This window comes from Aplysia californica, unplaced genomic scaffold (assembly GCF_000002075.1).
Source record: "Aplysia californica isolate F4 #8 unplaced genomic scaffold, AplCal3.0 scaffold00204, whole genome shotgun sequence".
Taxonomy (NCBI): Eukaryota; Metazoa; Mollusca; class Gastropoda; order Aplysiida; family Aplysiidae; genus Aplysia; species Aplysia californica.
In genome coordinates, this window is record NW_004797474.1 from 243,317 (window position 1) to 257,103 (window position 13,787).

At 38.8% G+C, this 13,787-nt stretch overlaps 1 protein-coding gene across 2 annotated transcripts in view; it reads left to right on the top strand.

Annotated features, from left to right (window-relative positions):
• Nucleotides 1-11,950, top strand: part of LOC101846426 (diphthine--ammonia ligase) — a 16,735-nt gene extending 4,785 nt beyond the window's left edge. For both annotated transcript variants that reach the window (XM_005099158.3, XM_005099157.3), the window contains exons 4-17: nt 527-600; nt 1,470-1,588; nt 2,741-2,805; nt 3,003-3,094; nt 3,526-3,619; nt 4,099-4,264; nt 4,908-5,030; nt 5,573-5,702; nt 6,223-6,376; nt 6,755-6,985; nt 7,693-7,846; nt 9,533-9,634; nt 10,731-10,907; nt 11,723-11,950. In XM_005099158.3, the coding sequence (XP_005099215.1) occupies nt 527-600; nt 1,470-1,588; nt 2,741-2,805; nt 3,003-3,094; nt 3,526-3,619; nt 4,099-4,264; nt 4,908-5,030; nt 5,573-5,702; nt 6,223-6,376; nt 6,755-6,985; nt 7,693-7,846; nt 9,533-9,634; nt 10,731-10,907; nt 11,723-11,838 (1,797 nt within the window). In that variant the 3' untranslated portion in view covers nt 11,839-11,950. The remainder of the gene's footprint in view (nt 1-526; nt 601-1,469; nt 1,589-2,740; nt 2,806-3,002; nt 3,095-3,525; nt 3,620-4,098; nt 4,265-4,907; nt 5,031-5,572; nt 5,703-6,222; nt 6,377-6,754; nt 6,986-7,692; nt 7,847-9,532; nt 9,635-10,730; nt 10,908-11,722) is intronic.
• Nucleotides 11,951-13,787: the final 1,837 nt, after the last annotated feature.

A 13,787-nucleotide genomic window follows, 5' to 3' on the forward strand; every position in this document is an offset into this window, starting at 1 on the left:
GGGAATTTATGAGGGTCACTAATTGAGGTCAGTTGATAGAGCAGTGCAAAAAAGGGTGTGGGGCGGAGAGGATGGCGGAACAGCAAGAGTGGGACTGGCGCTCGCCAAGAGGCGCTGATATGACACTGTTCCGTTTCAGTCAGTGTTCCGCCACAGCTCCACGAGCGCTCGCGTACTCACGATTCATTAAAGCCGACTGAATCGCGAATCGCCACTCTCAAATTTGACGAGCAGGATCCAGCTCTAATTTAAGTGTTTAAAAGACATATTTCCCATTATGAAACTCATTGATTCACAGTGTTTGATGTTTTGGTGCGGCTTACTCTCAGAACTGTCTGTTTTTCTTCTCCACGAATGGAAAGAGAGGCATTTTTCAGCCATATTGACAAATAAGCCATCTTCAAGTCTGTTGACTTCCATAACTTCATTTAAAAGTGACTCATCGTATTCTACTTTGTCTTGCTTTCCTGTCTTATTAGTTGACTCAAGGTTGTTGTTTTTTAACGACTTTAATTTTATTCCTCAGGAGGCTGAAGGTATTGAAGCAGTTTCGGTTGGTGCTATTTTGTCGGATTATCAACGAGTTAGAGTAGAGAATGTGTAAGTATGATTGGTACACATGGGGAAATGTCTCTTTTCTGGTAAAGTCCATCTCAGGTAGTGAGGAGTAGATGTCAACAATTACAGTCTACTGATCTGTTCTTTTCTCTGTTACTATTGTGAGCTCAGCGTTGTAACTCTGTGTCAGTTACCTTTGTGTTGTCCAGAAACAAAAGAGGCATAACTGGCTGAGAGAACAATTGCTACATTAAAGTCCTTATAAGTCAAATGGTGGCGTGTAGTAATAGTTGTTTATTGTTTTTCACCTTTGGACTTAGTAGTCTCTCTTTTGAAAATGTTCACGCTGTCAAAAGGTTGATGTCCAGTCTATGATGGTAATTTTGCACCATAAAGCACTTCCTAGTAACCGTTTTCCCTAATTATTTTTGTGAGGATGTAGAGGAGTGATTACAAGAAAGGCTGTTTTCAAGCTAAGCTTTTCCGTGATTGCTTCTTTTATACATTTTAATTGAAATTGTACACAATGTCTTTCTAAACGTAATTGAACACACTCCAAGAGCCATTCATGAATGATGGATGGTTGAGGGGTGCTGCTGGTAGGTCCTGCTTCTTATTCTCCCTGTTCCCCACTGCTCTACATGATGGATATTGAGTCAATGCTTTTCTTTGCTCTCTCGAATAGTCAAACCTGCTGTAACGGCCACCAATCCAAGACAGTCACCTATACAAACAACCACTTTCCATTCTCCCCTTGAAATTTTTAACTTTATAATGACACCATCCAAGATGTCCACCTGTCCTGTAGACTACTGTCCAGGGCAACCACTTTTTCTCCTCAATTATATGTGGCCATCTTGGGGGCAATTTTGACAGTATTCAAGAATGCAACTCTCCTTTCCTTCCCTCAGCTGCCAGAGGCTGGGTCTTGTGGCGCTCTCCTATCTGTGGAGGAGGAACCAGGAGCAGCTCCTCAAGGAAATGATAGACTGTGGCCTCCGAGCCATCATCATCAAAGTAGCTGCACTTGGTATGTATCATTCCTGATACTCTTACACAAGTGAAACATCTACTGATTTATTGTTTTTTGCCATGTTGTCTTTTAGGGATTGTTATTTTTGAAAGGTCAAGAATGCTCCAGGTATGTTCTTCATTTGTTGTTTCATGAATTTGTTGTTTCTTTCCACTTTTAAAGGGATTCACGATGGAATTACAGAGCATATGTCATGGATCTTATCCTCACACTCATTACAACTGTCTTTTTTTTTTTAATGCAATGGTCATACAAACCACATGCACTATTGGTACAGGACATAGAACGTGGTTCAGTACAGCAGGAACCCTGTAATTTGTAGTTACAAAGAAAGTGGCTATTCTCACCCGCCCGGAAGTTCTCGCAAGATCAACTCTTCCCCTCTTCTTTCTCTCTCTGTCTCTTTCTGAATACTGTCTATCGGTGTGGACGATAAACAAAGTTAAAAAATGATGTTAAAACACAAAAGTAAATTAATTTGGTTGTCTACAAAGATGCTACGGCTATTTAACTTTTCGAATCGAGCCGAACTACGCGGGTCGCCATTTTGTTTTGCCCGGAAATTCTCGCGCTACTCCTCTCTCTCTTTCTCTCTCTCTCTCCACTGCCCACAGACAAAATTGTACGCTTTCAATAGGCTACAGTTGAAATGGAACGTTTGTTCACGGCACAGAATTCTACAATTTTTCCTCACAGTGTAGAATTCTATGGTTTAGGGTGAACGCAAAATTTGGTAAACGCGCACCGGGTGAGAATAGCCACAAGACTCGCCTGCACTATTCTCACTCCGGGTGAGAATAGAGGTGGCCAGTTACAAAACGTCACCTTCTATGTTTGTTACTTAATTCATTTAGCCACTCTCTTGTTTCATGTTCTTTGTTCTCTCATCCATCTATCTGAGCTTTGCATGGGCACAGTTGAACCTGCTCTAATAGTCACCTGTCCAAGATAATAACCTGTACAAAAGACCACTTCCCACTTGCATTTCGTTCTACATGATTATAATGACACCGTTCACAACGTCCACTAGTCTAAGACAACAACTTTCCTCCTCAACAGAGGATGACCTTCTTAAACAATTACAGCAGTATTTATTGCTTGATCCCCTGCTTGCTTGTTTGATTTTTTTTGTTTGGGATTGTTTTTCAGGTCTTGTTCCCAGCAAACACCTGGGTATGGAGCTGTCCGAAATATTCCCACACATGTTGAAAATGGTGAGTTCAGATGCATGTTATATTTGTTTTCGCTTCTCTGAAATTGGAAACCTCTAGGTTATAATTTTGGGATCATATTTCCGTTTTCATGTTTCTTTTCTTTTCCCTTTTATTTGGAACTAGCTGTGCATATACATGATAAATCTTGTTGGTCTTGCAGGTTTACTTTTTTTTTTAACTTGTTTTTTCTTTTTCAGAAATCGATGTATGGACTCAATGAATGTGGAGAGGGTGGGGAGTATGAAACATTTGTATTTGACTGTCCCATTTTCAAGAAATCTATTGTCATGTAAGTATGACTGCACTAACTTTGAATTGAGACCAGTTTTGTGTGGAAGAAAAAAAATATTTTTAGTTTCCATCTTAATTTTTTTCTTGAATCATCAGATTTTAAAAAACTTTCTTTGTAACATGCTTATTAAAGTCACTCTTTTTACAGAGGGGTACATTTTGTTATGTTCACACAAGTTGTCATGAACTATCTCAAAATATTGGAAGGTGAAAAATATAGTCAGGCTCAAGTAAGTTGCCAAGAGAAAATCTGTGATTTTGCTACCAAAAGATGAATCTTGACCTGAATATAGATCATTTTTCTCATCCTTATTTAGAAATGTGGCTTGTAAAGGTTTTTGTTTAATGATTATTCTTTTTTGTTTAATTGTTCATGTCATTGTGGTTGTTTTTGAAGTTTGTCAGTAGGCCTAATGCTTTCCTCCCCAGAGATGAGACAGAGAGAGTCATTCACTCAGATGATGCGTTTGCTCCTGTGGGTTATCTCAACCTGAGAAATTGTCGTCTCAAGGAAAAAGACTGGGTTAGTTTTCCTCAGCATTTTTGTTTACTCTAATTAGGCTTTTGTTCTAATACATTGTCATTAAAGAATCAAATGCTCTACTGGCAAAGTTTCTGGTGAGGCAGAAATTGTTAACAGTTTTAACAATTTTTTAGTTTTTCTGATTTCTTATTGTTTCAATATTTTTATGATATATTACTGTATGCTTCTCAGGAAGATGAGATGGTTTCAGACTGTTATGTCTTCTGAGGCAATACAAATGCTAGATTACATATAATTATGTACGTTCTTTATTTGTTCCATGTGCTTCACAGAGCTGATAAAATTTTTATTATAAGGAAAGAAAAAAAAAAACAGCGTTATGGCACCCATGGATGCTGATGTTTGAAGACCACAACCACTTTTGTTCTTTTTTTTTTTTTTGAAGACGATAGTCCTAAGAAATGCAAAAACAGATAATTGTTCTCACCTTGGCTGTTGTTGTCTTATATAACCCACAGGATGACACTGTTTCACTTCTGGCAAAAGTGGAGCAGCTTCCACTCCTCACAAGCGAGAAGTGGATAGAGCAAGCCGTTCAGGGCTGTGATGTTGCTGAGCTGGCTCAGGGTGCTGAGGGTTTGCCAGACTCTGACTGTCCCACACAGAGTGTTCAGCCTGTCTCAGGTCAGTGACGAGGGCTTCTCTTAGCTTGCCTTTCATGTGTATTGACTAGTGGTAGATTAGGCTGTTAGGCCCACAACTGAAAGGTCATGGTTTCAAACCCTTATGGGGCCTGATGTATAATGACATTTCTCTGTCCTTGGGAAAGGTACTTGACATAAATTTACCTCACTTCACTCGGGTGGGAATGGGTACCCTGCTATCGACAGTGAAAGATGTTATCAGTTTGATGGTGTTTGAGCACTTAATTAACTGCTTGCATTGTATGCTTCGTGGAAAGTTGAGAATATTTCTGAGTGTTCAAGCTTCTGCTTGGGTAATGATATAGATTGGAAGCACAGAGCTTACTGTTGAGCGGAGATTAAAGGCTATACAAACACTATTATTTTATTATATATTATAGTGTACAGTTTTGCTCTTGTCATTTAATTCTACCTGATATTTAGTATTGCAGCAACATGTCTGGCCAGGTTTCTGTAAGTGGGTGGTTGGTGGGTGCTCTGGTCTGATTTGTTGCTCAAACAAAATTAATTTTGTGTTGACGTTTTTTCCCTTACACTCAAATTATCTCTCTCTCTCTCTCTCTCTCTCTCTCTCTCTCTCTCTCTCTCTCTCTCTCTCTCTTTCTCTCTCTCTCTCTCTCCAGGTGACTCGTATGTCTCTCGTCAGAGTGATGGTGTCAACTTCCAGGTGTCTGGGGTGACTGCATTTTCCTCTGAGACAAGTGACGTGAAAGAGTTGACTAAACAAGCTATGGATAAGTTAATTGGTTAGTATGTTCACTTTTGTTTTCAACTATGTAAATATATTGAGTGTACTACATTTTTTTGTTGTTGTTGTTGTTCAAGAGCCAATTTGTATCATCTTATGATACTTTGTTAAAAAGCAATTGCTCCTTGCAACTGTGTAGAAATGAACCCATTTCACATTTTCATAAGTGCATATTTTGCTGTTGTCTGTTTTTACATTTATGTTTCAGATCTTTCAGTTTTAAGAAAATCTAGCTTTGACCCTGTTTTGATGTTTTGAGAATTTAGCACCCCTTTTTTTTTTCTCACATTTTGTATTGAGATATTTCTTAAAAGAAATTGTGCATAAAGCCTCTGGATCATAAATTTTCAGGTATTCATTACTTTTTTAATATTTCATTTGATTCAAATTTGCTTTTAGACCAGTGCTCTTTAAGACAAGCAGTACAAATTATTTTGGATTCTGTCTCAGCATTGCAGTTTTGGTTTGAAATGCTTATTTCCTTTTCTATTGTTAAGGATTTCAGGATGACTGAAGAAATTCTGTCTGTGCAATTTTCAGGGTGTGTGACCAGTTTAGGTCACAGTGCCGGAGATATCGCCTCAGTATCGCTCTATGTGAGAGACTTGTCCTGTTTTGCTGCCGTCAACTCAGTGTACAAAACCTACTTTGATATAAATCCCCCAGTTCGGTGAGGAAACTATGTTATGTTCCTTCTGAGGCATGCTTTCTTTAGTGCTGGGGGGGGGGGGGGGTGTTTCCCTTATGGTTTGTAGAGTGGATATTTATTAGATTTTGTATAATACATTTGATGGGGATGGTCATGCTTACGCCAGATTTTTCAAGAATTGATACCAATTTGTCTTTATCAAATTCAGTTTCTACCCAACCTGCATGTTTTTTTTTTCTTTGGCACCTAGGCCTTAAGTTGAAGGAAATAACTTAAGAAAACTCTATTTTGTGTTTGGCAAATTTACAAAACGTCTTTGTCAACCTTTTTACCTTTTTATAGCCATTGCCCTCTTTCGCCAATAAAAATTTTCAAACCACCCACCTACATGACGGGGACATAGAATAATAACACCTGGATGATTCCCACCAAATCGCCCACTAGTGGGCAATGCTGTCCAAACTGGCAAACGCTAGCCTAGACTGTGAAAAAATAGAAGTGTAGGGAAACTTATAACAGAAAATGTTGATATATATTTCAGGCTGTGTATTCAAGCCTGCCTTCCACCTAACGTGCCTCTCCAGCTGGACTGCCAGGGCCGGGCATCGCCCTCAGAAGACAGAAGGACCATGCACGTCCAGGCCCTCTCCCACTGGGCCCCGGCCAACATCGGACCCTACAGTCAGGCCGTTCTGGTGCGTAGAATAAAATGCTAGATTACATGAATGAATTTATTTATATTAATTTTTTTAAGGAAATGAACGGCTACACTTGTTGATAACTTAAGTAGCTAAGAATAGGCTTATAGATGATTTACTGGCAACTTATAAAATTGAGCTGATCTTTAAGTTACATTTTTGGTAAGGGCCATTGAGTGGCAGTTTTATAGGAAATCTTTAGAACTGAAAATATAGATGTTCCCATCTAGAGTGTGCCTGCTGGCAAACAAGGTAAAAGAATAGGGAATGCTGAAAATTTATTAAGAATTTACTGACAACTGTAGATTTCACCAATTTGAACAGCTGATGCTGTTCGATATATATTTTTTTAAATGCTAAATTTGCTTTCTTCAGACAGGGGACAAATTGTTTCTGGCTGGTATAGTTCCCCTGATTCCTGCCTCGTTGTCTGTGATTGAAGGCGACATCACAGTGCAATGCTCAGTGGCTCTGAAACACGTACAGGAAGTGATGAAGGCCATGCAGCCTGGTCTCGGCCTCTGTGACTGTCCACTGGTGGTGTGCTTTGTCACACACACTGACCACATGGCAGTCGCTCGACAGACGTGGAAGAAATGTGTTCAGGTATATTGGACATATTTCTTTTATTTATATGTATACACTGTCGAACCTTTTTTTTTTTAAATTGCACTTTGAGGGGGTGATTGGAGGATGCCACTGAAAAGTGTTAGCTCTTTTTTTTTCTTCTGTTGTTTCTGTCTGAGTCTGTCCATTGTCCTCTTTCCCTGCACTGAATGAACAGTACTGTGTCAATGTGCTTCTTTTCAATCAAAGGAACATTACAAGATTCTTTGACTCAGTTTCTTTTTGAAGCTCACTCTAAAGGCTTCACATAGGTAGCTGATGACTTGGCATGGATGCCACGAAAGTTGTGACTGCATCAAGATAGGTTATTTGCTAAGCACTCCTGTTTGGGAGAGTATTTAAACTTGAATACTTGTAGCCTTGTCCTGTTATTGGAGGAAAACTGTAAATAAATAAATAAATATTATACTCATGCATTGTGCTTTTAGTAATACTTTCAGACCAGCTCTTATGATTACCTGTCCAAGACAATCATCTGTACCTATGACCACTTCCAACTTCCACCTTGCATATATTTTTTTCATATTAAGATGACACTGTCCAAAATGTCAGCCTGTCTAAGACAACTAGTTTTCTCCTCAATAACAGTGGCTGTCTAGGATAATTTCAACCGTACATGTTGTACATATACTGTTCATTGTACTATAGGTAAACTATTCTGTAGTTTTACATCCGTATGTCCTCAGAATTCTTCAGATGTGATCACGCACCGAGAGCTTTCCCCACGTGTTCAGTACTGTGTGGTGCCCGCCTTGCCCAAAGCCTGTCTGGTGGAGTGGCAGGTGTTTGCCTGGACGTCCAGTACAGAGGAAGAGGACGGAGAAGAAGGAGAACTCTCAGGTAGTTTTGGGTTTTTGCATTTTTAGGACATAAACCTGGTGTAAGCTCAAGATAAGATTCATTTGGTCAGGCTTAGAAGTTAAAATTCGCTTAGAAAGATAATTTAAGTCAAATGATCATATGTGAGGCAGCGTGGTGAAATCAGGCGCTCGTCAAAATAACGAAATTGGAGAAACTGGAATTTTCCAGCCAGGTTGAAAATTTTTATCGAATTTTTATTTTTTGGCTCAACCCCTTTTATGTCCTTACAAAAACAACAGATTTCCATGTGAATTTTATTGAAAGACATTGGTTAAAGGCACAAAACGAATAATTTTTCTGTTTTCAAGGACTCTTTTGCTATTGGAGTTACCAAACTTAGACGGCCATCTTCTCGCTAATTTCACCACTGAAACTAGGCGACCTCACTTCCTTCAATCGCAGTAACTTGATTTTTATTCAAGATGATTGGAAATTTATTTCATTGGAAGCAAGACAAATGAATCAGCTCTTTAAGATGATACCAAAAACTCAACACGCCCAAAAATTGACGAACGCCTGATTCCAACGCGTTGTGACACATATTATTATAGATAACGGGGGGGATCAATTGTTGATGGTATCAGTTCATGGCATGTGCTTGTAAAAAAAGGTCAAATTCACAGATACTTGTTTGAGTTTGTGAGGATGTGTTTTAGTGCTGAAAGCTTATACTTATTTTACTGCAAGTACCGTCAAATGCTTAATAAAAACAAACGAAAGCTTCGGGAGCTAATAAGATGATTTAATGAGCCCCCTCCTCCCCTAAATTTGTATTTGTATTGAAAAAAGAAATTATGAGGGGGGTGGGAAGTGTTACTCGGCCAATTTCCAGTATCTTGACCAATGGAGATGAACGATTTGCAGTGTATTGACAAGCACACAGCAATGTCTGATTCCTATGTGTCTATCACTGTTCAGTAACACTGAGAAAAAAATTATGGCTTTCACATCTGAGTGTCTTCTGACATACCACTCCCAGAACAGTCATGCGGTCCTTATGTGTATGTTTCAAAGTCTTTATTTCATTGTTGTAATGTGTATTGATGCTTGTCAAAGAATTCTGTTTTCTCTTGCTAGCACCACTCTGCACACACATACACACACACACACACACACACACACACACACATATCCACGCTCACGAATATAACCCCCCCCCCCCACCGGTGCCATTGACTGAAGTGTCTTTAGGCCATTCCCAAAGGGGGGACATTTCTCGTTCTTATGCACAGTAGAATTGTAAATGGGCTGATTCTACAATGTCACACTCATAACTGTACCTGAACTACAACAGGGAACTGCTGTTTTTTCTTTCCTAATTCCTAATCCTTACTATCATCATTTTCCTCTACTTCTTTTGTATGTTTGTCACACTCATGTGACCCGCTATTTCCGGGGTGCCTTGAAAGTTGAAATAGACTTTGTGCTGTTGAAGCAAGAGAGGTGAGCAGAGTAAGCCTGATTCCCTATAAAGACTTGTCTGTCGACATCCATCCCTTGGCGCTCATATGACGTTATGCAGTTGCAAACGTTGTAAAACCTCTACTAAATAAATAAAGATACATACAAATATTCTTTAGTCCTTTTTTTTTTTGCTATAAGACATGGCGAGGCACTTTTTGCTTTGGTATTTGTCAGTCCCTAATGATTTTGTTATCTTTTCAGCTAGCGCAAGTTCTACTCAGCCTTGTGAGAAGTGGACCGTTGAAACGAGCTGCGTGTGCAGTCAGACTGTTGGGGAAACATTCTCCTGTCAGATTTGCCTTGGTGAGTTCTTGTGGTCACATGAGAGATGCCAGCTCAAAATGTAACTTAACCCAATTGACCCGAGCGCAGCCTCAGCTTTTAGTTATGTAAATATAGTTCTGCACCCACAGGAGCTCAGATGTACATGTCTAAAGGCGCAAGCTCAGAGGTTTTAAAAGGTTAAGCTTCAGGACTTTAATTTAGGAAGTCAATCTTTACAGATATTTCAAGAACTTTTTAAACTGTTTGAAACCAATCATAATAACATGAGTGCCCATAAATGTATTTGCTATAGAAATGATTGTGGCACAAAGCTTCAGTTTTATTAATGATGGCTAACTTTTTAGTAATAGAAATATAGATGTAGATTTACTTTAGGTGCTATGTTCTATACCCTTACAGTTACAGCCTCAGTCTAGTATATTTCCCTCTCAAGTTTTTGATCCCCCTGGCCATGTTGTGTTTAGTTTCCTCAATCGGCGTTGGCCACCTCAACAAACCCAGTCGCGTATTTTTATTGTAATCTATCCAATTGTCTTTTAAAAAATATTCTATGTTTTTTCGTTTAAAACTTCAAACAGAAGAAGTATAGAAATTTTTTTAGCGCCTGCAAAAAAATTACAGACAATCCGGCAGTCATTTTTTTAGAAATACAGTATGCAGTTTTACGGGAGAGCCAAAAAACTTAATGCTGTTACCAAGAAAACAGCATTTGCTTTTAAAGATAATAAGGAAGTTATCATCAAAATTGTATTCTTAAAAAATATTGACAGGGGATGTTTGCAAAGAGTTTGTTTTCTTAGTAACAACAATCAGTTGTTTTTTTGTTTTTTCCTGTAAAATTGTAAAAGCTGCACTTCCTGCGGGTTTTTTTTTTAAATGACGGCAGAATCAGTATCAATTGAGTATGTGGGATCAAAGACCCCAGCATTACAAAGGCTAGAGGGAAATGATGGGTAAACATAGCCTGATGCTATAAGTTGTAAAAGTTAAAGTTAAAGCTGGTTTGGGGCACTTCATCCAGCAACAAAGCTGTGACAAAGCAGGGCCGTGTGTTCACCAGCACTGAAGTGTTTCATCTTGTCAATGTACACACGTTTGTTTTCTTGTCCTCCAGAATTGAGGAATGGTGCAGCAGTTTTGCAGATGGACTCCTTAGATGCTGAGTCAGCAGTGAAGGATTTGGTACAAGAATACCTGCGATTACAAGGCCAGCGTAGTTCTGCACAGTCACCACCACTAGCCAAAGTGTTTTATGTGTCCCGTCTCTTTGATTACGATCAGTTACACAAATGTGAGTAGCGTAAAGTTCCTTCTTAAGTTAATGCAACTAGAATCATTCCATTTGTATGGGTTTTTGTAAAACTTAAACTTGTTGGCCTGTGTGTTAGGGGGAAGGGGAGGGGCTGCTTCCTTATTTTGACCAGGTGGAAACCAAGTTGAAGAAATATTGATAACAAAACACCACTTTTCTTTTATTCCTGTGGTAAAACCTAGGTGAAATGCGTCCATAGATTGACTCAAAGGTTGCATCTTCAGTACATAATGAGCAATATCACAACGCAGACAAAATAAATACACCATCGCCTGGTTTGTGTGGTTGGATGCTGTGCTTTTCATTTGGATTAATTATGACTTTTCAAGGGTATTGGTGGTTGGCAGGTGTTCTGGTATGGTGGTCTCCTTTTTTCACATCAAACTCAAACATCTATCATCCATATATATATATTATATATATATATAATATATATATATATCTCCTCCTTTTCTTTGATTCATGTTACTCTCTTGTAACACTTCTGATCTTCAGAACTTACATTATATGACCCATTTGTGTTGCAAATGCTGTAAACTCTTACTTGAATTAACTGTTATTACAACTATTACTGCCACTGATCATCGTTATTAAATTCTACCACTACAACCTTCACTTTACTTTTTCCACCACTTCATAGTATACCACTATAACCAAATAATAACAATAGGTATAATATTAGCAAAGTTCTTTTCACAAGTTCAAGTTAATTTTAAAAATTTTGTCTTCATTGCCTAAATTGTTTTTGTTATTATGATCGTAATTTGAGACCATTATTGTGTTTCTGCACACAGGTTTCCAGCGTACTTTGTCCTCACTAGTAGCTGAAAACTCCAGGCCTCCCGTGGTGTCTTTGGTTCCTGTGGTCAGCCTCGACTCTCCCCGTCAGCTGATGGCATGGTGTCAGTGATTGTGCCTGCTGTTTTATAGAATTGTCGAAGATTGATGGTCACCATCAAGGACTGCTGTCAGTGATTATGTTATGATGTTTGGTTTTGTTTGAATAAAGAGAAGCACATCGACACGATAATGGTCATTGATTTTGTGCTGGGAAAAAGTAAGACAGACACACTGACTGAAACAACAGATGGAAAGTAAAGATGTGAAACATACCTGTGGCACCCTCCAACCACCTGCTTGATTATGTTAGATTACTCTCAAGTGTGCTGGTTGAACTGGATAAACCATCACTGAGTAGTGGAAAACTAAACCTCTTTTTTTTTTTGTGTGATGAACAGACAAAAATTGGAATAACACATCAATCATACAAATTTTCGCTTTTACGCTGATTTGTTAGAGCTGGATGTTTGGCATCTTTTTATGGCAACTTGTTCATTTTATGTTTGGAGTAAGGCTCTGTGTAATGGAGATTCTCAGGATAGACTACCTAAAATTCTCCCGCAGGATGAATGTAATTGTTCGCTGTGCTAGATGCAGCTCGCAGACCGAGAGTTCACATCTGTGATGGAGGTGGTCACTGACACTGACAGGGATTGTTGTCAGTTATTATGTAACTAATCACTGTCAGGTCAGGGATTATAAATAATCAGCATTTGTGGTGTAGCAATTAGTATCTTTGGCATCGCATGCAGAAGATGCGAGTTCTCTCTGCAAGGACACTAGATCGCTCACTCACTGCCTGCGTGGGTTGACCCCAACTGGCAGAGTTTAAGCAGCCTACCTCCCAAAATGACCTACATAGTGTCAATGGGGGCATAAAACATTTTCTGTTACATCAATTATTACCGCCAGGGATAAATGTAATTATCAGTAATCAAGTCTGAAGACATTAACAGTGATGTTGTGTGTGTCAATGAAAAACAAGAACTAAGAAATAAGTAGAAATAGAAGAAAATCTTAGACTGGTACCTTCCAGTTCTTTGTAATTGATTTGACTGTTTTGACGAACATTGTGATGGTTGTTTGTGTAAAGTGTAAATAAATGCTTTCTTTGCACATATATATTGTTCTCTCTCACAATTTCTTTATAATTAGACAATGGGCTTTGTTCTTCAGTTCTTCATTTCAGTATCATTTTCACTTCAGTCAGTGCTTTACATTTGCAAGGATAACAGATCATGTCCACTTATTTAATTTTATTTAATTGTTTAGCCCCAGGGGAGTAGTCCTGATACATGCCCCGAAATCCTATAACAAGGATGATAATCCTCTAAAAATAAAAATATAGCCTAAGGCATAAATTTTCATTTTAAAAAAGTAACTTTACATTACAAAATGCTCGGGAAAAAAACGCAGCTACATTAGGAAAGAATATTGCTTACAAAGTAACCAACTCCTCTAGTGAGTGAAAAGTAGACTGAGATGTACAACTTTCAACGTGTCTGTTTGGTCAAGATCGCTTCTCGGCCTGAATTTTTTAGTATTTTTTAAGTTCTCTTGAAGTGTTTTACGGCGCTCACAACTGCCTACGGTCATATGAGCGCACAGGACAAACTGAATTTTGCCCATGTACAACTTGCACACGACCTCCGAGATTTTTCGCCCTCATCCATGAAGGCTAGGTGTTACATCTTACCTGCCATAAGATCAGGGGTGTGGCTGTATAAAGGAGCCAAGGGGTAGCAGTAGAAAGGCCACAGTCAGTCAGGAGCACAGAGGAGATGGGGGCAGAAAGTGGAGATGAAAGCAGACGACAGAACATTGAGAGTAGAGAAGGAAATGAGGTGAAAGAAGAAAATTTTAGAGAAGAAAATCTTGTCACTGTTCGTATTCGAACCCAAGACATATTGAATGAGAGTTGAACACTGTTACCTCTCAACCACGAGAGCCCCTCAAGAACAACTCTACTTTTGCTCTATACCTTGTCTTCAGTCGTTCTTATTGGACATTGTGCCTAGA